Source organism: Sarcophilus harrisii, chromosome 2 (genome assembly GCF_902635505.1).
Source record: "Sarcophilus harrisii chromosome 2, mSarHar1.11, whole genome shotgun sequence".
NCBI classification, from domain to species: domain Eukaryota; kingdom Metazoa; phylum Chordata; class Mammalia; order Dasyuromorphia; family Dasyuridae; genus Sarcophilus; species Sarcophilus harrisii.
This window is the reverse complement of record NC_045427.1, coordinates 56,254,280-56,279,223: the sequence shown is the minus strand read 5'-3', so window position 1 is coordinate 56,279,223 and position 24,944 is coordinate 56,254,280. Positions and strand designations below refer to the sequence as shown.

The window sequence follows — 24,944 nt, the reverse complement described above, 5'->3', positions numbered from 1 at the left end:
CAGCAGTGTTACTACTGGGCTTATATCCCAAAGAGATCATAAAGAAGGGAAAGGGACCTGTATGTGCACCAATGTTTGCAGCAGCCCTTTCTGTAGTGGCTAGAAACTGGAAACTGAGTGGATGCCCATCAGTTGGAGAATGGCTGAATAAATTGTGGTACATGAATATTATGGAGTATTATTGTTCTGTAAGAAATGACCAACACATGTATACTTATTGTGTATCTAATTTATATTTTAATATATTTAACATCTACTGGTCATCCTGCCATCTAGGGGAGGGGGTGGGGGGGAAGAGGTAAAAAATTGGAACAAGAGGTTTGGCAATTGTTAATGCTGTAAAGTTACCCATGCATATATCCTGTAAATAAAGGCTATTAAAAAAAAAAAAAAAAAAAAAGAAATGACCAACAGGATGATTTCAGAAAGGCCTGGAGAGACTTACACGAACTGATGCAGAGTGAAATGAGCAGGACCAGGAGATCATTATATACTTCAACAACAATACTAGATGATGACCAGTTCTGATGGATCAGGCCATCCTCAGCAACCAGATCAACCAAATCATTTCTAATGGAGCAGTAATGAACTGAACTAGCTATACCCAGAAAAAGAACTCTGGGAGATGACTAAAAACCATTACATTGAATTCCCAATCCCTATATTTATGCACACCTGCATTTTTGATTTCCTTCACAAGCTAATTGTACAATATTTCAGAGTCTTATTCTTTTTGTACAGCAAAATAACAGTTTGGTCATGTATACTTATTGTGTATCTAATTTATATTTTAATATATTTAACATCTACTGGTCATCCTGTCATCTGGGGGGAGGGGTGGGGGGTAAGAGGTGAAAAATTGGAACAAGATGTTTGGCAATTGTTAATGCTGTAAAGTTACCCATACATATAACCTGTAAATAAAAGGCTATTAAATAAAAATAAAAATAAAAAACTTATAAACAGAAAAAAAAACTAATCTTGAAAATATCTAATTTTGAAAATTAAAAAAAAAAAATCATTTCCAATGGAGCAGTAATGAACTGAACCAGCTACGCCCAGAGAAAGAATTCTGGGAGATGACTTAAAACCACTACATTGAATTCCCAATCCCTATATTTTTGTCCACTTGCATTTTGGATTTCCTTCACAGGCCAATTGTACAATAATTCAGAGTCTGATTCTTTTTGTACAGCAAAATAATGTTTTGGTCATGTATACTTATTGTGTATCTAATTTATATTTTGATATATTTAACATCTACTGGTCATCCTGCCATCTGGGGGGGTGGGGAAAAGAAGGAGGGGAAAAATTGGAACAAGAGGTTTGGCAATTGTTAACGCTGTAAAGTTACCCATACATATAACCTGTAAATAAAAGGCTATTTAAAAAAAAAAAAAAAAAGGCAAAAACCTCTCAAAGAGCTCACAATCTAAATTGAGAAGATAACATGCAAATAACCATTCAAATAAAAGATATTTAAGATCAATTCAGGACAGTCTCAGAGAGCCGATACCAAGGTTAAGGAGGACTAAGACAGACATTTTGTAGAAGAGAAGCCTTTTGCTGAAACTAAAGGAAGCCAGGGAGGCCTGGAGGCAAGATTAAGGAAGGAAAGTGCACCAGGTATGGGGGCAGCCAATGACAGTGCCCAGAGAAGGAGATGAAGTATCCTTTAGAATACCTTTATATAACTTTTAAAATCTCCAAGCCTAAAGATTCTATTCTGACAAAAGCAAAAAAGTTGGTCTAAATGCCTCTGAGGTCCTGTCTAGTTCTCAATCTATGATCCTGTGATTCAAAGATAGATGCTACTAGCTGGACTCCATTACTTAACACCTACCATTGCTCATGATCCCCATAACAGCAGCTCCCATCTTTATTGCATTTTAATGTTTACAAAGCTCTTTCCTCACAGCCTCTATGAGTCAGAAGTAGGACAGGGGATTACAGAAACAAAGTGACTTGCCCAGCCAGAATCAAAGCAGGACTCCAATGCAGGTCTCCAGAGCCAAGAGTCAGCCTTCTTTCCACGTGACAATAGGCTGCTCTGGGGCAGGTGCTTACATTTTAGTGCATTCTAATTAGGCTCACTGATTGTAATAAGTCGCCAGGGATGAATGTCATTATGTGGGGAAAGGATGTAAAACAGAGGTCTCTGTTTCTATAGAGAAAACGCTATGCCCATCTTCCCAGAGCCCATTCAACATAAAAGAAAAAGAAAAGACAGACACACAGACAGAGATAGGGACAGACCAAGAGGCTGAAAAGGCATAGAAGCACAAAGAATAGAAGCACTTAGAATGAACCCCTCACCACCTTAAAGACAGCATGAGCTGGGCATAAGAATTCAGGAACTGAGTAGGAGAGGAACTCCCAAAACAGTTCAAGATAAAATTACTAGTGTGCTCTCAGCAGTTTGTTCCAAGGAGGTCTGTCTCTACTGCACTGAGGAATACTGGCCTCAGAGACGGAGAAAAGGCTACATAGCTTTTATTTCAAATAAAGAAGTCTGTACACAAGCACACACACATGCAATGCAACCTCTTCTAAGAGATTTTTTTTCCTTCTTCTTCCTACTAGAGTATTTATATACTACAGACCAATACCATCAACACTTAGGTAATCTTTGCCAAGCAATCTAAGAGCAGTTTGGGGGTTTCTCTTTTGGGGAGATCTTTTTACATTATGCATTCCAGTTACCATAACAACTCAGAATCTTTACTCTTTGCAATTTGGAGTAACGTTATTTTTAAAGGATATTCCTTCCTTTCACCTCAGTATTCACACATTATTTTGCTTGGCTCCTCCTTCCTCCATGTTTACAAGAAGTCCTGCCCTAGTTCCATCAATCAGAAGATGGACAGGTAACTCTGCAATAACTGTGATCTAACACACTCTGTCAGAAAAGTATTTTGCTTTTCACTTTGATCTTTTCAATGAAAAATCTCTAAAGCTGCTTGCAAAAAACGATGTCAGCTATCTGCTCCACTACATAAATCTGAATCCTAACTGTCCAGCTGTCAGACCACTCATGTAAGTTCATTTATCTCTAATTTTAAACATACTTACGTATTTTTTCCTCTGGTTACACTTAATATTGCTTACTATTTAAGACATTTTCCATTAAAGTCCTTCTCCAATGCCTCATCATGATACAGAGGAGACCACAGGTTCTTTACAATTGTGCCAATGGACTGTCGAGCTCCGGCTGAGCCTGACAATGTTTGTATCATTTCGCACACAGCCTGACTCACTATTCAGGGAGAAACTCAGCACCAGATATATGGCCATCAAAAGATGAATTATTCTGTTGCGGAAGCTATCTCAGGTGTGGAACAGCTGTATTCTTTATCCACATCAAAATAATCAATCACCCATCTTTCAAAGTTTATTGTTGTTGTTTAGTCATTTCCAACTCTTTGTGGTCCCATCTGGGGTTTTCATGGTAAAGATAGTGATTTGCCATTTCCTTCTCCAGCTCACTTTATAGATGAGGAAACTAAGGTAAATAGGGTTAAGTGACTTGCCCAGGGTCAGTCACAGTTACTAAGGGTCTGAGACTAGATTTAAATTAGGAATATGAGTCTTCCTGACTTCAGGCCTGGCATTCTATCCTCTGTGCCACTTGGCTGCCCCTATCTTTCAAAGTACTTCATCATTGATATCAAACAGCCTAAGTTTTCATTAAGTGACCGAAAGGGCACTTCCAATAATTTGCATGGCAAAGCCAATCAGTAAGACCAAACTCTGCATGGTTTGGTGGTATTGACAGAATTGCCTGGGTGCCCTCTAGCCTACTTATTAATGAAATCTCATTTACTAAGAAACCTCAACAACTAAGTTCCACGTATTGAAGAAATTTTAAAACTTTGATCTTAAACACTCTGGAATAACAAAGGAGCAAGAGTTGGCAACACACCTGCTGAAGGTCCATGTCCCAAGCCCCAGTTCAGTTAATAAAAGCCAATAGGAATTTTTGGTTACTGAGGCGTATCATACTGGAAAAAGGCCAAGGTCACTTAGCTGAAACCACCAACAGTTCAAATTCCACTAATGCAAAGCAAACACAAATTCATTTTTGGAACTGAATCCCACAAAGACCAGAAATTCCAGATCATTGGCTGATCCCCAAAATGACATCACAGACCAATGAATGCAGCTCATATTTGCCATTCTCCCTCCAACCATATTCTAGATTACAGACTCATAGATAGATAGGAATCCTATCATGGCTTTATGCTAAGAGGATTCCCTTCCCATAATAGATCTAGAGAGCAGAACAAATGTTCTTTTGACTAGTGACTCACCAGGCAGTCTGTTCATGTTGACACCTTGGGCAGAGAGTCCTATTCCCATGTACCTTAAAAAAAAAATAATGTTGGTTAGCATACAATTATCCTTCTCTCTCCTGAAAGCTTCTTGGGGGAAGAGAGGAAGGAGAATGGAAAGAGTAATAAACTAGAGAAAATAGTTAAAGCATCAAGATTTGGGGGGGGGGGGTATGAATTCTAATTTTCAAATGGAGAATATCTTAAAGCAGTGGAAAGAACTAAGCACTCTATCAAACTGGAAATATCAAGCTCTATTTTCAGGGCTAACCAGCTCTAAGTAATCAACAATTAATCTTGATTTTTAAACGCCAATGAAGGTAGCTCCCAGGAGCTGACAAAAATGAAAACCATAAGTAGTATTGTACTTACAGGCAGAGTGATAGAGATGACCGAGTCCCACAGGAAAGGAGCTCTACAGAAGTGACCCAGATTTGACATAGGAAAATAAGTACATAACCTAACTGGATATTGATCACACAATCATACTTTTTCCACAGCCCTCATAATCCCCCAAATGGATATTACAAGACTCACTGGCATCCTTACAGTTATAACCTTCCAACACCATCTAGGACCCTGCCAAAGACTATAAGGACAAGATGATCCTCTTTCATGAGCCCACTCATCATATATAATATTCACCTAGATGGGGAGACACTGCTGACATTTTTTAAAGGCTTAATGGGGATAATACAACTATCTCCCTTCCCTTTCAGATATAATGGTCGTTGAGAGTAGAACCCACCTTAATATATTATCAAATGGTTTCTTGATTCACAGAATTTAAGGCTTACTAAGCAACAGTTCCAAAGACCTAGAAAACACAGCTAAATTTCACTATTATACCAAGGTTCTGACTTTCTTTTGAGTAAAGAACCAGAACACAACTACATTTGTAAACGTATTATCTCCTTACTTAATCACCCCATTTAAGTACTACTCTATTGAGTCACTGTGACACAGAAGCAACCATGGGTTCACAAAGACTTCCAGAAAAATACAAACCTAAGCAGATCCAGTAAGGTGGAAGGGCTCTGATTATGGGATAAACTAGATATGTCCATTCTCTGAAGATTAGCCCAGTTAAGTTCAGTTTGCCCCAAGGATAATGAACATCCATGTTTTGGACATTGTCTTCTCCAAGTAAAATTTAACCAATATTTTACAAACTTCTCATTTGAACCTCAAAATAACCCTGGGAGGAAGGTAGTATAATTACTCATTTAACAGATGAGGAATAAAGTTCAAAAGGATTCTCCAAAAGTTCAAAAATATTTAAGAAGTATTTAATATGTGCTAAGCATTAAGTATGAAAAGTTGACAAAATCCAAAGTGGAGGCCCTCAAGAAACATCCAAGCTAAAAGACAGTAAAAATTTTAATGATTTAGCAAAATCACACAAGCTATTAAGTGGCAGGGCCATGTCCCCAAAATCTAACCTTTTTTATCCCCACAAGAACCCCAACAATGTTATCTGTAGAGCTCAATGAGCAAAAAAAGATTCTTGCCAGGAGAATTTCCTTGATCATATCTGTACCTCCAGCATCTAGCAAAATACTTTAAAAATGTGAGTGTTTATTGGTTAATTCAGGTATGGAATGGACTAGATTGGTTGACTGTTCCTTTCAACTTTGATATTCTGTGATTCTGTCAAAGGCTGAACACTGAACTACGTACCAGGTAAGTTTTACAGTTAAAACTTCCTCATACAACATTCCCAGAGTATCTCTCACATACACACATATATGTGTATGTCTATATATCATTAGTCCTTTAGACAAGCAAATGAGAAAATAACTAAGTCACAAAGGCAGCAAACTCATCACTCAAAATAAGAGTCAAAACTAAGAAGAAAGCCAAAAAGGCCTCCAAATAGTGAGGATAAATCAACACCATGGTCAAAAATAAAAACAAGCCATTGAACACTTTCCTAGCTGTTGACACTATATCACAAGATTATAGTGTAAGCCCTTCAGATTCCCTCAGAGGCTATTTAATTTTGCTTTACAAATAATTCTAAACCAGTTTAAATTATTTGGTTTCATATTCTACAATATTTTAGAGATATGAGGGGAGAGACTACTGGATGCATGTTCACTGCTCATAGTACGAAATGTTCACTGATAGACCAGAGAAGAAGGAAGAATGTGAAAACCAGTTAAGTCAGAGACCTTTGGGAGTAGACTGGAGGGAAAGATTATGGGGAGAGTACACCTTGAGAAGCCTTGAATTACAGCACATAATAATACTGTTCATGATGATGCTAAGACATTAGGAAAAGGTCAAATTAAGTTCATTATATCATTTAAGACAATAGAAACCAAAGAAAGACATACACAAAAACTACAATGACACAAATGAAAACTATACCAAGAGGCAGCTAGTCTCAGATTAAATACTACAACCCATTTCAGGAGGACAAATGAAAAAACACACCTTTCTCCTCTCACCAAAGAGGCCAAGGATTATAGGTATAGAAAGTTGAATAAATTGTCAGATTCAAATGCATTGGTTGGTTTTGTTTAACCTTTTCTTTGTTAATAAAGGAGGGATCTGGGAGAATCTATTGGAATATTAATAGTATATAAAACAAAACGTAACAAAAATCTTTTTAAAACAGAAAGCAGAGACAATATGTTTGCAAATATTTCCATTCAAAATAGCTAAAAATTTAAAAAGATTTGGCACTCAGAAATAAGCTTTTAGTTATTTGTAAAATTTGTTTCTGTAGGAACACTTCATTGCTCAACAATGGCAGAAAAATGAGATATGAAATATCAATGCAACTCTCACCAATCAAACCAAAGGAAGATTTCAAGGGAATTAATGAAAAAAAAATCAAATGATGGTGGCTTAGCTGTACCAGATCTAAAATTATATTATAGAGCAGCAGTTACCAAAACTATTTGGTATTGGCTAAGGAATAGATTAGTTGATCAGTGGAATAGATTGGGTTCAAGGGATAAAACAGTCAACAAATATAGCAACCCAGTCTTTGACAAACCCAAAGATCCCAGCTTTTGGGATAAGAACTTACTGTTTGATAAAAAATGCTGGGAAAATTGGAAACTAATATGGCAGAAACTAGGCATTGATCCATACTTAACGCCGTACACCAAGATAAGGTCAAAATGGGTTCATGACCTAGGCATAAAGAATGAAATTATTAATAAATTAGAGGAACATAGGATTTTACCTCTCAGACCTGTGGAAGGGGAAGGTCTTTATGACCAAAGCAGAACTAGAGATCATTACTGATCACAAAATAGAAAATTTCGATTATACCAAACTGAAAAGTTTTTGTACAAACAAAACTAATGCAGACAAGATTAGAAGGGAAGCAATAAACTGGGAAAATATTTTTACAGTCAAAGGTTCTGATAAAGGCCTCATTTCCAAAATATATAGAGAATTAACTCTAATTTATAAAAAATCAAGCCATTCTCCAATTGAAAAATGGTCAAAGGATATGAACAGACAATTCTCAGATGAAGAAATTGAAACTATTTCTAGTCATATGAAAAGATGCTCCAAGTCATTATTAATCAGAGAAATGCAAATTAAGACAACTCTAAGATACCACTACACACCTGTCAGATTGGCTAAGATGACAGGAAAAAATAATGATGATTGTTGGAGGGGATGCGGGAAAACTGGGACATTGATGCATTGTTGGTGGAGTTGTGAACGAATCCAACCATTTTGGAGAGTAGTTTGGAACTATGCTCAAAAAGTTATCAAACTGTGCATACCCTTTGATCCAGCAGTGTTACTACTGGGATTATATCCCAAAGAGATTATAAAGAAGGGAAAGGGACCTGTATGTGCACGAATGTTTGTGGCAGCCCTTTTTGTAGTGGCTAGAAACTGGAAACTGAATGGATGTCCATCAGTTGGAGAATGGCTGAATAAATTGTGGTATATGAAAATTATGGAATATTACTGTTCTGTAAGAAATGACCAACAGGATGATTTCAGAAAGGCCTGGAGAGACTTACACGAACTGATGCTGAGTGAAATGAGCAGGACCAGGAGATCATTATATACTTCAACAACAATACTAGATGATGACCAGTTCTGATGGATCAGGCCATCCTCAGCAACGAGATCAACCAAATCATTTCTAATGGAGCAGTAATGAACTGAACTAGCTATACCCAGAAAAAGAACTCTGGGAGATGACTAAAAACCATTACATTGAATTCCCAATCCCTATATTTATGCACACCTGCATTTTTGATTTCCTTCACAAGCTAATTGTACAATAATTCAGAGTCTGATTCTTTTTGTACAGCAAAATAATGTTTTGGTCATGTATACTTATGTATCTAAGTTATATTCTAATATATTTAACATCTACTGGTCATCCTGCCATTTAGGGGAGGGGGTGGGGGGGGGGGTAAGAGGTGAAAAATTGGAACAAGAGGTTTGGCAATTGTTAATGCTGTAAAGTTACCCATGTATATATCCTGTAAATAAAAGGCTATTAAATAAAATAAATAAATAAACAAACAAAGGAAGTCTGTATGAGGCACTAGATTAGCAGGCCGTTTTGCAGAACAGTACTTACCTATAGGTGAGATAAATGATAACACTGAACCAGACATCAGGGGATCTGATTCCTCTTCTGAAAAGCAGATTGTCCTGTGCATAGATTCTTTGGCAATCAAAGGATGTATGGCTTTCTACAGAACCAGAATCCAATAGTGAAGATTTCCCTAAACTGTCCAAGCTACTCCAAGACTCATTGTCTCAATCTGAGTCAGGATACTATCCAGGGACCAAAAAGAACTATGAGATACTCAACTTAAGCAAAAGAGAAGAAAAAAAAAAAAAAAAAAAAAGACTGATAAGTAATTCTGACAATGTGTCACTGAATCTAACAAATGTAGAAAGTTTTAAAGAAAGAAACAGAATTCTGAGGAATATTTCCTGTAGAAAGACAAGTAGGCTTATTTTCTCTAGCAATCCTTGGAATTCAGAATTGGTTTCTTAAAAATCTACAAAATAGGCATGTACCTAATTGGTACATGTCCCACTCAAATAAGAATTGTAAACATTGCCAACTAATTGTCCAGTTGCAAGGGGAAGTTGCTAATGCTGACAGATTTCCTATAAGGTTACAGCATGAACTCTCCCCTCTCCACCCATGAAAAATGGTAACACAAATATGTTTCTCCAGCTTTCTCCATACTTAAAGAGACTGCCAAAGGTAAGCTTCTATCTTTTCAACTTTGGAACTAAGAAACAAATTGCCTTAAACAGTCAACAGGTGCCCGCCCCGAATATCCTATCACTCACACACACACACATATACATAACACACACCCCCAAACCACTCCACTCCCAAACCACTGAGATCAGCTCAGAGTCTTGCTGGTGCTAAAAGCAGATAAACTGCTCCATTAGAATAGACCAGACAACTTTCCCTGAATTGCCTACAGCTGTTCCTTGGGAGGACAAGGACTATAGAGCTTTGTGCGATCAGAATGAATTCTGGTCATTTAGTGATTTGTTCATTCATTCAGGAGGGTTTCAGCAGAAACTCTTTTAACTGCCCAACAACTCCAAGTTATGTCATGTAAACTAGGAACAAATTTAATAATTTACCAAATAAGAGAAATCCTTCAGTCTTTATGTCATAAGAAAAAAAGCTGAAGATAAAGGTACTTCTCAAACCATGGATAAAGTTTCCAATGCAAAAAAAGAACAGTTACCATGTATGATTCTTCATCATTTTCAATGGAACACTCATCAAACACCTACTATGTACAAAGCACAGTCATTTGGAAAGAGACTTTCAGAAAGACATAAGGACTACGGAGATCACAAACCTTAGATCCACAGGGGACCTTAGTTCAACTGCCTCATTTTGGCATTTATAATTTAGCTTTTTATAACCTTTTTATAACCTTGGTCCCCTACATATGCACTACTCTAAGAACTGTGGTCTCTGAACTCTGGATATTTTCTTGCCTCTGATCATGGCCATCTTTCATGCTGGGAATGCTCTCCCTCTTTCACTCTGCCTCCAGATCTCCCTGGCTTCCAACTAAAATCCCATCACTTAAGGAAGCCTTTCCCACCTCCAATTCTTCCACCTTTCCTCAGTTAATTATTTTCAATTTGTCTGCCTATAGTTGTTTTGTATATATTTGTGAAGTCCTTGAGGGCAGGGAGTGTCTTTTGCTGCTTTTTGTATCCCCAGCAAAGTTCCTGGCAGAGAAGGCACTTTATAAATACTTATTGATGGTTAATTCTACAGATGATGAAACAAAGGTCCACAAAAGTAATCTATTCAAGATCATTACTGGAGTCATAAAGGAAGATCATGGAGCTCTGGAATCAAATTCAGCCTTTGACATACTGGCTATAAAATAATGAGCAAATCACTCAACATCTCAGGCAAATCTCTCTATATATTTGACTTATAGCTGCGTCAAAGGAGCTCCTCACCAGGAGGTGAGTACTAAATCTACAAAGGTTGATACTACCTTTGTAGTATCTACAGGGAGGTACTAAATCTAAAAAATCTCACATATCCATTCCTCATCTTCATCAAAGTCCCTAGAAGCAAAAAGCAGGAATCCTACACTATTTTATGTTTAAAGATATTAGGAGAAATACATTAAAAATTAAGTTTCTGGAACTTAAGCAGAAGTCTTAAGATAATTAACTACTGGAGGCAGAGAATTAATGTGGAAGAGACCCTGTAGAAATTCTATTTAACCAATCCTGTTACCCAGACATAAAGTCAACCAAACCAGTAAGGGAAGTTAGCACAAGGAGAGGGGATTCTGTTCTTCACATTACCCACTCAGAACCTTGGAAATAAGATTTCCACTTTTCAAACCATTTCTTCCTTCCTACTCAATATCCTTAATGAAAAAGAAAACAACAAAGGTCCTCCTTTTTCACTTACGGGAGGTTCTTTGAGATCCTGACTTAATATTGGCCAAAGTTTGATGCCCACACCTGAAGAAAATATGGACTTTCTACTGTAAGAATTTCCAAAAGAAAATGGACCTTTGCAAACTTTTTGACCACTGAAAGGACAACTCTTAATTACTTCAGAGTTCCTCCTTGCACAGTTTCACTAATGGGGATGTTTAAGAAAGGGAAATACTTCAGAATTCTTCACATGGAAATGGCATTTACTCTGAGGCCTTCCCACAGTCAAAGAATCCCAGATGAGGCAATGTCCAATGTCCAATGATGGTGTCAAGCTCAGCCTACTTATTTTCTTTAGATGAGGAAACTGAGGCCTAAAGGGACCTAATTATTTGCCTAAGACAATACAAGCAATAAACAGCAAGGCCAGGGCTCCAATCCAAGTCACTGACTCCTCATCCAGATCCAAAGATCTCCATTTATGGAGCAAGCTGTGGGCTCTTCGCAGTTTTCTACTTAAGTCTTTTGTAATTACTTCTCCACTTAGAGGCTGCATTCAAGCCCCAAAAGAGTAGAGGTCATTGTGTATCTGTGTTTAGAAAGGGAGAACAAAGCTTTATTTTCTCTTTGCATTCTTAGCACCTAGTCAAGTGTACTTATTTAATGTTCATTGAATTCAACTAATTTCATTCAACTGAACTGTTATCGTCAGGGCTCTTGGATAGCCTGACAACATAAGGCTACTTTACTCCACATTTGGCCAGGAATCTCTTCTAGATCATTCAATCTCCATTTAAATACCTCCAATTATAGGTAAGTCACCACCTCCTGAGACAGTTCATTCCTCTTTTGGACATGTCAGCTTTTATATACTGCCTTCAGTAAGTTTTAAGAGTAGAAAAAGGTATGTATGATTACTCCTAGCATATGAGGCTTCATTAGTTTTTTCAAATGCTTTTTGGACCTTGGTAACAAATACATTCTTAAATTCCATGAGAGCAGGAACTACTTTTCATTTTTGACTTGGTAGCTTCAGATCCTCTCATAGTTCTGTGCAAATGACAGGGACTGGATAATTGCTAAATTCATCTGTTCCTCAAAAAAATCTTTAATGTCTCGTATATACAAGGTACTTTGTATATGTTGACTGACCTGTCATAGGAGCAATCCTTTCTTGAAGACTTCTAAAGTTTGCTCACAATTACAAGGCAGAATTTTTACATGCTGGAAAGTCAAGCTGTTGATAAGGACTGTTAATGTAACCACTGGTATTTGGAGGATAAGGCTTTTTATCCAAAGACAAAGACCCAAAGACAAAGGCTAAAATAACTTCTAACTTCAGGTTGCTATGTCACTTGGACTTTTGTTTTGAACTGCTCCATGTGTAACTGAAACCTGGGAATTGGGAAAGCTCATAGGTGTAGGTGTCAACTTCCTTCTGCAAGTTCACCTGCATCTCAACCCCTCGACTTTCTCAGGTAAATGAACAGAGATCTAAATGTACTAAGGCTTCAAGTGCTGCAAGGCAATGTAGGGCACAGCAAACAATCCCCTATCACAGGATCCCTGCATCTGAAGCTGGAAAGAACTTGAAAGAACTAAGCCAAAGTCCTTATGTTATAAATGAGAACTTATAGAAGTAGCTTCCCCAATGTCACGTGGATAGTAAGAAGCAAGCCTGAGATCCAAAAACTGGTATTCTTGACATTAGAGTTTGTGTTCTTTCCATTACAACATACTGCCTCAATATCCCACACAAATACTGAAGGTCAAAGCTATATTCTGTCCCCAAGTTCTCAGGCCCAGGGAGCTGGAACAGAAAAAAGGCAAATTCTTTGGTAATCATGGGCTCCATGCAGGATTGATCTGCATGCTCACTGATTGACTGATGTGGCATTGCATAACATTACAGGTCATCACTACAGGAAGCTACAAAAACTTCCTTACTGGCTTCATGTCTCGGTAATGAACTGAAGAGTTGCACCTGAGGATTTCCAAGGTCCCATCCAACTTAGACGATTTACGTTCTAAGGTTCCTTCCAGCTCTGCCACACAGCCTCCATAGGTGGGTTCTGAAGAAAAGCATATCTTCATGAGGTGAGTGGGTCAGCAGATGCTACTTTCTTGAGGTGCTAACAGGTTAAAAGTCTTGTCTAAACAAAACCATCATTTCATTTTTTCATTATCCAGGTGGCATGATTGTTACTCAGGCAGTCCATGCAATCTAGAAATGACTTTTCCAAAAAGGCACCTAGTATGCATGCTAGACAATAGACTGCATGATGAATATAAAGACTATTTGTCTTATATTTTCTCTACGACAACAAGAACCAAATCCCTAAGTGAGATATGACATTCTCTCATTCCCAGCTCTCTAGGAGCTCACAAAGACTACACTGATGAAAAAGTTAAGGAAATAAAGAAATTCAATAAAAGCATAACTCTAGTGAGATACCAATGAATCGAAGTTAGAGGACCAGCTTAAATTCATGAAGCACATGGCTACTGTAAATACTGTACACGGGAAGTCAAGGGGGAAAAAAAGATAAGATGAAAGTGAAAGACCTTTGGGAGGAAAGATGCACAGGAAGCAGAAACCCTAGTTTTGAGTTTTGCTTGCTGCCTGTGTTGTTTTAAGCAAGATCAACTGTCCAATCTCAGCTTAGAAAGACATCCAATAAGGCAGCTGAGTAACATAGTCCAAAACAGATAAAAATATAATTGGGAAATGTTTCACAAAATAAAAATATTCATATAGCCTTGATAATGTTAACTTGTGCTAGAAGGATGATCCACTTGATAATCCACTGAGGGAGTTCTCAGCATATACCTGTCTTCAGGACATCTAAATAATCAACAAGAGCAGAATTCAGAGGTTCATATTGCACTGGTCAGGAGGGTAAGTCAAGATCAGGCAAAACCAGCACGAACCAAGAAGCACTGATATAACAAAGGGCAAAAATGATTCACGGGTTAAACCCTGATAGCCAGTATTGGTTATGGAAGCAATAAGAAGACAAAACATGTGCTGTGGAATAGTCAGGAAGTTCTGAGATACAATGTCAAAAAGCTGAAAGTGCTCCCATTGAACAACAAACATTTGTACATGGAGACTGCTCAAGTTATTTCCAAGACAGACAAGCAGGACAGCTTCAATACTAACATGCTGAATTTATTATATTCCTTTTTTTTTTTTTTAAAGTGTATTCTATATCATCACCGTTTTATATACATTCCTCTTTTTTTCTACTCCTGTAGATATAAATACTGATGTTTCATCATGTTTGTTAATTATAAAACAGCAAGAAAAAATTTAATTAAAATAACAAGACTTTTGTCTAAGAATCAAAATCACTGTGAAGAGAGTGGATCAACTGGCCATCAAGATCAATCCAAATTCTACAATGAGAAGCCAAGAAAATGAGTAAGTGTTTTTGTGCTTTTTGATTTGCGTTACAGAAAACCTCAAATTACAATAACAAAAAATTTCATGTTTACACCACAAAGCTAAAGCTAAAGCTTTTCACTTCCAATTTAATCTCAGAATTCAAAAGCTACAACCTCCATTGCTATATCAAGATATTTCTTTAAGAAGGGAAGGGATAAAGAAAATTTAACTTTCTCCAAGTTTGAGGTATGTCAATTTAATGGAATATTAGTGGGTCACCACAAAGGATGAATTAAAAGAATTCAGACCAGTGCAAGGCAGTATGTATAAATGAATGCAGAGTGAAATAAAAAAGAAAACAATATGCACAATGACCAGAACCGTATAAAGAGGGGAAAAAAGCAACACCTATGTAATTATCATGATCAAGCTAGCCCCAGAAGAGCTGAAAAAACACACCTCCCTCTTCTCAGCACTAAGTCAAGAACCAGGCTATGAAATACTGAATATGCTGTCATATAGGTCACCTGGTAAAAGTGTGGGTTAATTTTGCTGAACTATTTTGCTTTCTCTTTTTTTAATCTTTCTTACAACAAAGACAAAGAAGGAAGGACATATTTGGAAATAAAGGTGATATGAAAACCAGGGATAATAATAAAAATATAGATTTTTAAAAATTCACTCTAATCACCCAGTAATGGTATCATCAAATCTTCTAAATAAATTTAGAATTTTCAGAAATTGAGTGACTACTGTCGTCTTTCCTGCTTTACAGTTTAATTCAAGCTATGGCAATACAAGTAAACACAAAAAAAGAAAAGTTGGGGGGGAAAAGTTCTTGAATCAGAATAAACAGAGTCTACTAGAGGGCTTCTTTGTCTGTTGGTTAAAAATAAAAACACTGACAGTTCAAAAGCCTACAATGTATTCTTTGGGAGAATCTGACATATCAACATATCATATGTTGGCTAAGGCTTGTTTGAACAGTTTTCTCCTTTGTAACAAATCTATTCCCCAAATGCTACCATACAAGGGATTCAATATATGTATACATGCTAAATCAGGACCACTCCAGAATAACTGGAAGCTGTTCCTGGAGAGACCAAGTGACCACTCTGCAAAGTCACCAAAGCCTCCAGATGCTTGGGACTGGGGACACACTGTATAAGGAGACAGGGCTCAAGGTCTACCAAGTTTCTATCTTGGGATTTTCATTCTTGGCAGAGGAACTTTTCTCAAGAGTCTAGTATTCCACAAATGTGTCACAACTTCAAAACTCAAGGAAAGAATTCCTCTTGCCACAGCCTTGGTGAATGTACTGGAAACAATCATGATTCATTTCTTTCTTTAGTTTGGTCACAAGACAAAAAATGATCTGCCCAGACAAGTTTAGTAGTGAATGAAGAATGAGAATGAAGAAAGACCCTTGGTTACAGTGAAGTCATGAGTGTGCTTAAAACTCCTCCTACCTTAAGCTCTTTCCTTAGCAAAATGTTCCCTCATAAAAGTTTGAAAAATACCCCCAAAGTGAAACTGATTGTGGGAGCCCTTGGCTGGTAGCCTGAGCTGAGGAGAAAGGCAGCATGCACTCCTCCTGTGTTTGCGCCACTGGTAGGCGTGGATGTTTATCCTGGACCTGAGAGCTACAAGGGTCTCAAAGTGGTGTCTAATCACACAGGAACACCATGCCCTCCGGGAAAATAGAAACTAGGAGAGAGCATCGAGGACTAATCCAAAAACTGCTCTTTGGAAGATTTCAAAAAAAGCCAGAACACAAGCACAACGATGCCAGAACTCTGGCACTATGGAAAGGGTAAGTGGGGTCCCAAGAAACTAATGCAGATTCTACAAAGTACACACATCAGTCTAGTATAGCTACTGCAGGCTGGGATAGCAAACACACTCAAAATCCTAAGTTTAAGGTCTTAAAAGCTACCTAGAAATTGCCAGTTCACAATGAGAAATCAGCCTCAGAGAAGGAAAGTTCATGTGGATAACAAAAGGCAGAAAAGGGGTTTGAAACTAGATCTTCTGACTCCATGTCCAATGCTCCTTCTACTAGACCACATCAGTACAGATAAGGATGGTGATGATGACTTTTTATGGAACTTTAAAGCTGCAAAGAACTTTACATGTTTTTAGCTCACTTAAGTCCTTTTTCACAACACTGTGAGATAGGTGCTGTTTTATCCCCATTTTACAGATGACAAAATAGAGGCCCAAAGAGGTTAAATTTAACCTGGGTGCCTGCCCAGAGCACCAAAGCAACTACAAGTGTCATATTGTGCTTATCAGTGGCTATTCTAACACATATCACAATCTCCTGGGATGTGATGGCTACATCAATGACAAGATAACTTACCAAAACAGCCAATGCATCCTTAATAAAGGGTAGAAAACAGAGGGAAAGCCATCAATCCCTTTACCACGAGAGAGCTACTGAAGAGACCAACTTCCTATCCACACAAGCACCTCAATTAGTACAGTGGCACCAGAAGGTAAGTATGCAATGAATACTAGTAATAATCAAATGGATAAAAAACATAGTTCTGCGTCACAGGATTATTCAATTGGGCCTGGGCAGCTTGAGTAATCTGTACCATACCACAGCAAACAAGATGGCTGAGTTCCCATTTGTTATCTGAACCAAACCCACTGAATACTAAGAAAATTTCTAACCCACAAAACAATTGTACACAAATGAACAGAAGGCCTAGAAGGAGTTTGTCAGAACCTGTTCCTTCTAATGATTTTCTTTAATAAATTAATAAATTTCTCTAATAAATGACTGTATTGAGTCCTTTCACATACAAGAGAAATCTGATGTTTAGGACCTAGAAGAGAACTGGCTAACTCAAAACCCTGGTCTTGGGCACAAAACAAGAAGTTTTACTTCTTGGGCTTATTACCATTATCAAGAGCTATTAGAAGTGAAGTAAGTAACTCTTCTCTAGAGCCCAGTTTGCTCATCTGACAAATCAGGAGTTTTGACTAAAAGGCCACTGATGATCCTCTATTTCTAATGTTCTTTGAATACATTAGTCTGGCCACTTCTCCCAACCAGGCAGGACCTCATCAGTAATCAAGGAAAGAGGCAAAGAGAGACTACAGAAAAACCTGGAAAGTCTCTGGAAATATTTCAGGAAAAGCAGAACTTTGACTTCAAACTATGAATCAAGTCAATAATTTGAGCCAGAGAATTTTGCTCATAACCCAGTGAACCTTATTAAAGACTACAACAGTACCAAGTGGAGTCAATTGATTTATCTATTTTCCTACTCCACTTACCCACCAGCAACCCCCAGAAATAAAACTCTTCATGCTACAAAGATTCACCACCAAAAAGGACCCAGCAGTGGCCTGAGACTAAAAAATGCTTAGAAAAAAGAAGATAGAGCAACTCATAACTATCCTTCAATCATAATTGATATGGATCACACCACTCCACTCTCCCCCTAGCACCAAAACCCTATGATAGAAATGCAAACTCCTATTTCCAATGAATATTGTTACAAAGTCATAATCTATAAATATATTCCCAAATAGTAACAGAAACTTACAGAAAACATGGCTTTTTTGATCAGGTTACAACAAATTTCATACAGCACTTACTCTATCTCATGTATGGTGCCTTACAATCACTCTCTAGAGAATTGAGCTCATGTCCCAGCAAGATGCAAATTAATTAGCCTTTCACTTCAAAAATCTTCCTAATACAAAAAAAAGCTTAACTACTCAAAACCCTTCACTCAAAACCTTTTAGTGACTCCCCATTGCCTTTAGAATAAAATTAAAATTCCTTGGCCTAGGATGAACAAAACTGTCTCCATTCTATCTTGCCACCTTTATTTCATTTGTGCCCCTCACACTCTGGGTTCCGAGAGCTCCACTGTTTCATTTCTAGGATGTTATCTCCATCGCCTATTTATTTGCACATCCCTACCCATCAAAATCCTCTTTAAAAACTCAGCTCAGGTTCCACTTCCCCCACAAAGCATTCTCCAATCCCTCCAATGAAAAGCATTCTCTTTCTTTCAAAATCTTCCTAGAACATTTTGTCTAGATATTTCTTTTGGTTCTAGTCACACTGTACCTTGTGTATTATACTTATCTGCATACATGTAATATTCCCCTATTAAATCATAACCTCCTTGAAGGCAGTAACTGTGGTTTCTTCATGTCCAATGGTGTATATAATACCTTGTGCAGCGAAGGCATTTAATAAATGTTTGTTGAGTCAAAATTAACTCTTCTCACTCCTCCCATCTCAAATATCTAAACAAAAGAATTCTCCAATTACCCATCCCAAAACCATAAAAACTGTACAAAAGCTGGGAGGAAGAAAACAGGAAAAGTGGGGAGAGTAGGAAGGGAAGGGGACAGTGGATGAGAAAAAGGAAACTGGAGGAAGAGAAGGAAAAGGAAAGAAAGGGAGAATGAGAAAGGAAGAGCAGACACACATATGTATATATGTATTTACACACACACACACACACAGATGCACACAGACACACAAACACACATACAAAAGATTCCCTCTAAGCTCTTATCCATGTCACGTTATACAGAGCAAAGATTGATTTTTAGCAACATATCTACAATAACTAAATTCCATTATATCAAAACAACACTGATAACCCCTTAAGCTACTACAGTGGGATTTTAACTGTACTTTAAATAGATTTTCAGAAAAGGCCTGGACATAGTAATTCTTCCCACTTGTGTTACCCAGTCTTACATTTTCTTATTTCCTTAAACCGCCCCCAACAACAATTCCTTACCCTTTTCAAGGTATCCATACTCCGACCTCGGGGCCCTGGATCTCCTCCCGAATGGCTTCAGGATGGTGGTGGTGCAACTGTTCCTGGCACATGGAGACTCTGCAAAGGAGCCGAACCTGCCTTAAGCTGAGGCTGTGACCTCCTGCCTTTTCCAGGGCATGCCTGACCATCTATCTACTCTATAACTGTCAAAATTTTCTCATTACTCTATAATACACAGCACTGTTTTGGGAAGAAATGGTCATTTTAAAGAATTGGAAAGGCCACCGGAGAATGAAAACGGGCAGCAACCTCTGGCAAAATCTTTGGCAATCTTCCCACGATGAGTCTGAAGTCCAGGGAAGCCTTCAATCAGAAAAAAATACTATCAGAGCTCCCTGGAATTCTGTAGCCTAGAAGGAAGTACCTGGTTTGTGTTGTGAAGGTTTAAAAGGCCACAGAAAAGCTGAATTCAATGTTTGCACCACCACCACTCAACAATACCTATGGCATAAGGGAGAAAGGAGCATAAGGAGGACCCGGAGGGCCCCACAGGGGACCAAAGTAAACCAGAAGAGAGGCCAAACATCATTCTAAACCTCACCAGTCTCCCTTGCTCTAAGCCCCCAAAACAGACTATGAATTTGTAAAAACAGCAGAAAAGGCAATTTTAAGATGCCCCAAATTCCATTATTGTCAATGTGCCCAAAACAACTTCCCTAAAAAAAAAAAAAAAAAGAAAAAAAATCACCCTTCAGAGTCCAAAAGTCAGGCCAAGGGACAGCCACGAAGAGAGCTGCAGATCCTAGGGTTGGCCCTGAGGAGCAGTGATCATTACTCAATTGTGGGTAGGAATCAGTCCTTTCATTTGTTTGCAGGTTAAAGACAACCTCATAAACAGTACTGAAGAGCTAATCTAGTACAGGAAGAAGCATGAAGAAACTTAAATCATTCCAGCAACTATACTAAATTGAAGATGCTAGAGATCTACAAAGAAAGGTCTTTAAGCATCACTATTTAATACCTAATCAAGTTTGTGTTTGATGAAATCTTAATTCACACCAAGATGATCTCTAAGTACAATTAGAAATTTTAAATTCACTTTCTTCTGGCACATGTGAGAATCTTGGTTGTTTGAGGCAAGACATCATCATGACCTAGACCTAAAATGTTTGGACAAAACAATGCCTGAGAACTAAAGCAATTTACGATATGTTTATCTTTGGGAGGGTCTCTCTTACTACATTATCTAGCCAGACTTCAGCTACTCAAATACCCTAACATTTTATATTAACTGAGGAACTAGAACCTCACTATACTAGGCCTGTGGGCAGAATTAAAGAGACCTGGTGAAAGCAAACCAGAAGAATAGGCTCCCCTTCATTCCTCAAAGATTATACAATCCAAATAAAGTTAACTGCTTTTCATGCTTACATAGCCCCTCTGACAATGCTCTCTGCCTGGGTAAAAGTCACTGTTTTCTAGACAGAGTGCAGAGAGTCAGCATCAGCAGAGAAAGCAAGCATCATTCAGAAGTCCATACCAGGACCTCATAGACTGAAACAAAGCGTGGGGGAAGGTCCTCGGAGAGGGCTCACTCCAGTGCCACATGCTTAGGTATGGCTACACTTGATGCATCAGGAGGCCATAGAGTGGATGAGGTTACAATCTATTTTAAGAGTAATATTATAGTATCTGTTTGCCAGCCCCACCCTTAGTGTGTCATCAGAGAAAACTGTGGACTCCAGCAGGGTTGCATGCTGCCATCCCCAGGACACAGCTCGTCCCACAGGAAACTCCATTTTGGTGCCTCTGGGGCTTTCTAACAAGATGAACCTAAACATCAATCAAAAGATGACTTTCTTTCTTCTAATGCCACTAAAAGAAGTCTGACGTTTTCTTGTCAGATGGTCTTTCTCTCCAACACACAATTGTCCAAGCTGGACTCCCATGAAAAATCATCTCCTGGTAATGGGGACAAAGAAGCCATCACCATCAGAATTCCCTAAATTGTACACTCAGGTTTCCAATTAAGCTTGTGTATTTACTACATATTACCTATGGCTATATTTCCTAAGAAGCAGACTAATGATTACTTAGTCACAAGACCCAAGACCCAGTTCTTAATTCAGAACTTGCCCAAATACACCAAGAAGAATTCAGAAACAAATCTGAGCACTGTGGTATTGACCACATTTCTGTAATCCCAACACTGAAAAACAAGAAATCCCTTTTTGAACAATCTATTTATAAGTGCACTGTGCAAAATGACAATTCTCAAATTTGCAAATCAGAAGTTACCATTTCAGTGGGACTAGAACTTAAGACCAATGTCCAGCTCCAACATAGCACTGACAGAAAAACCTCATTCCCTAAATATTTGCATTTTTCATCTAATTCCTCTAGCTCAAGTTTACCAAACAGAGCATAAAAATACTTTGGAACATTAAAAAACAAAACAAAACATAAAACCAACAATCTAGTCACCCTCCTTCCCACCCAATTCCTGATGAGAAAAATTGTAGGAGGTACAATATGTGTGATAACTGTGTGATATCAGCTGGCTTAAAAAGCTTCTGACAGAGTTCTAGGCATCTCCAAATATGCTTGGGGGAAAGGATGAGCCACTAACTTGGCTAGGGGAGGGCTGCTCATGATGCCTACTAACACAAGACAGCAGAATCTCACCTAGGACTCCCATACAGACTCACTGGGTGACTTTCAGCACTAGCCCCATCTAATTCATTGAGGTGGTCTTAGATCAAATGAGATAATGAATGTATAGGCACTTGGAAACCTGTAAAGCACCATGCAAAATAAGGGGGAAAAGAACCATTCATAGGTGGGTCCTAGGTCCCAACAGGTCATGTTTAATGACAGCCCCAGAACATTCCTTCTTGATAACTGCCTCAGTCCTGAATGGGGCCAGACTGGCCCAAGTTCTCCAACTGACATCTGTCCCCATAGCAGGGGAAGGGAAAGGGCCTGCCATGTGCCAGGGTTACCATTCTCCCCTTCAGAGTACCCCACCTGAGCTGTTGATGAGGCCGCAGCCCCTGGGGAGCTTCAGTTGAGTCTTAATCTAGGCCTGGCTCATCAGGGTCCTTTGTCAAAGTCATACTCCTTGGGTTTTGTGAGAGCCAAGCTCACCACCATAGTCATCTTCTCCTCTACTGCACAAACACACAAACAGCCTGAGACTTGAAACTGAAAAAAGATGCCTGACTTTCTGAAGACTGAAAGCTCTGAAATAAGATAAACCCCCACAAGGAGTTCATGTTCAAATTTCCAGAGCTCTTTTCTCAACCTTGACTCTTGAGTAACAATAGCTCCCATTTCTTTGGTCTTTTAAAATTAACCAAGTATTTCCCTTCACAGCCACCCTGTGAGGCGAGTCTGACAAGTATTATCATCATCACTTTACAGACGAGGAAACTGAGGTTCAGAAAGAAGAGGTCACATGCCCAAGGTCATACAGTAACAAGTGCTGGCACTGGGATCTGAGCCCAGTGCCGATTCCTGAGCCACACGACGCTCCAGCTCACATGTAATCTGGGATTCCAGAACAAGCAGCAACCTGGCTCTATCTGGGCTCACTGAACCCTACTGAGGACAAAAGCAGGCCAGCCTCTGACCCCCACCAGCCCACTCTCCCTCTGGCACATGGATAAGAAGACAAGCCCTGAAAGGGCTGTGACATGGGACAACAGCCGGCCTGAGAGCCCAGACCGTGCAAGGGATGGCCTATCTCCTCCAGCAAACCTAAGGCTCACAGGGGAAGGATTTCCAATGCATTTGCTTTCCTGTTCTCTCACAACCTCAACACCAGCTCCATCTCCAGCCATTAGAGAAAAATAGCTGGTGCAGATGGGGTTTGAGCAGGGAAGAAATAAAAGGAAAAAAATTTCTCCCCAGAAACTACTTTGATAGTTCCTGTGTATTTAATAAATACACACAGAATTAGTGTGCCTCAGTCCAGCTTATTTAATTAGGCCCCTCTAAAGCTAGTAGGATGGGTCTTTAAATCTCTCCACTTAAAAACACCTCTAGGTGCAGCAACACTTGTACTCACTGTTTCCCTAAAGACCCCAAGTCAGAGATGCACAGTCATGGTTGGACAGCACCACAGAAGTCAACCAGAGATGAGCAAAAATCCCCTGAATGACATGTCTGACAACTGGTCATCCAATCGCTACTTGTGGGGAGCTCACCACCTCCTCATCAGCTCAATGGGAGTTTTAAGTTACATTAAACCAAAAACATGTCCCTCCAGCACCTCCACCCACTGTTCCAGGGTCCACCCTTCTGGCACCAAAGAAAACAAGTCTAATCCCTCCCTCCCCAAGTACTCAAAGAGGGTTACTTTGTCATTCCTAAGTCTAAGTCTTCTCTTATTACCTTTATGAATGCTACCAAAACCCATATTTTCTCCCTTCCCTGCAAGTGATTCTAAACTATAAGAAACAGACTAATATGTGTCAGCGGCTCTAATGGCAGGGGTTAAGAGGGTGGAGAAGTGACCTGGCACATTTCCAATGAGACATTTGGGAAAGCCCAATACGTGAAGGTGAGACAGTTTTGTAAACTACCCAACCAAAAGAATGAGTAGCAGACAATCCCCTTGGGGTTACATACTTCTTACATCAGGTCAAAGGCCTCTCTTTCAACTGGGTTTGCTGAATGAAACAACAGTATGAAATGGAAACCCAATATCAACTAGGCAGAGGGCAGCTCAAAAGGGCCTCCTCTTCCACCTTTCCATCTGTTGGCTCCTTAGCTTAGGATCACAAAGATCAACTGGGTGACCTCCAGCCCTGACTGACAAGGAAAAGCTCGTCTTTAAGGACACAGGGTAGTGAGAGGGACACGGTGTGAGAGGTGACTTACCCATCTCTACCTTTACTGACAATTTTCACTTCAAAGTAATAAATGCCACAGGCAGCAGGTATGGGATGAGTTGCACGAACCGATGCAGCATCTTTGTGATTTTTGCCATGACCTGGAAAAAAGGGATAGGGAAGCTTCAGGAAAAGGAAATGCATTAGCAGTCTCCCTCTTTACTGTTCAGTGATTATTGCAATAGAGCCCAACAAGAACTCAAAAATAATTCTCACCAAGCAGAAGGAGGACTCTGAAGACAATTCAACCAATTAAAAGTATGGTCCTGCATTGTAACTATGTAAATGACCTACAGAATTATGCTGCTGCTGCAGGTTTTACTTTGTCTCACCTCTTCTATGGCTTGGAGAGAGATAGAAACAACACTGACCAAGAAACTCTGGCAGCAATACAGATGAAAACTAGGTAACAATGTTCCCTAATAAAAGGTTGTGTGTATGTGACTTCTAAAGATAAGGAGGTGATGCTTGTCAGCTCAGGAAATTATGCCAGCCACCTTTGTGGCACTCAGGACGTGGGGGTAGGAGAGAAATGATATCCTGCTCTATTTACTTCAATGTTTCCACTTAAAAACAGAACTGAGGGGCTTCCTGAAAAGGTCTATAATGGGAGAGGTCACCACCAATAGGTTAACATCAGGAAAACCAGAAAATGGCCAACGGGTTGGCAGAG

At 38.9% G+C, this 24,944-nt stretch overlaps 1 protein-coding gene across 9 annotated transcripts in view; it reads right to left on the bottom strand.

The window, feature by feature from the left end:
- Window positions 1-24,944, bottom strand: part of RANBP10 (RAN binding protein 10) — a 152,796-nt gene that overhangs the window by 126,615 nt on the left and 1,237 nt on the right. For 7 of the 9 annotated variants that reach the window (XR_004231647.1, XR_004231648.1, XM_031950253.1 and 4 more), the window contains exons 2-3: window positions 24,261-24,372; window positions 4,311-4,363 (exon numbers count right to left, since the gene is read on the bottom strand). Coding sequence is in view for 7 of the 9 variants with exons in the window: in XM_031950253.1 (XP_031806113.1) it covers window positions 4,311-4,363; window positions 24,261-24,372 (165 nt within the window). In the remaining 2 variants the exon portion in view is untranslated. Of the gene's footprint in view, window positions 1-4,310; window positions 4,364-8,904; window positions 10,499-19,394; window positions 19,494-24,260; window positions 24,373-24,944 lie in introns of those variants that run through there. The other 2 variants (XM_031950251.1, XM_031950252.1) reach the window with 2 other exon arrangements.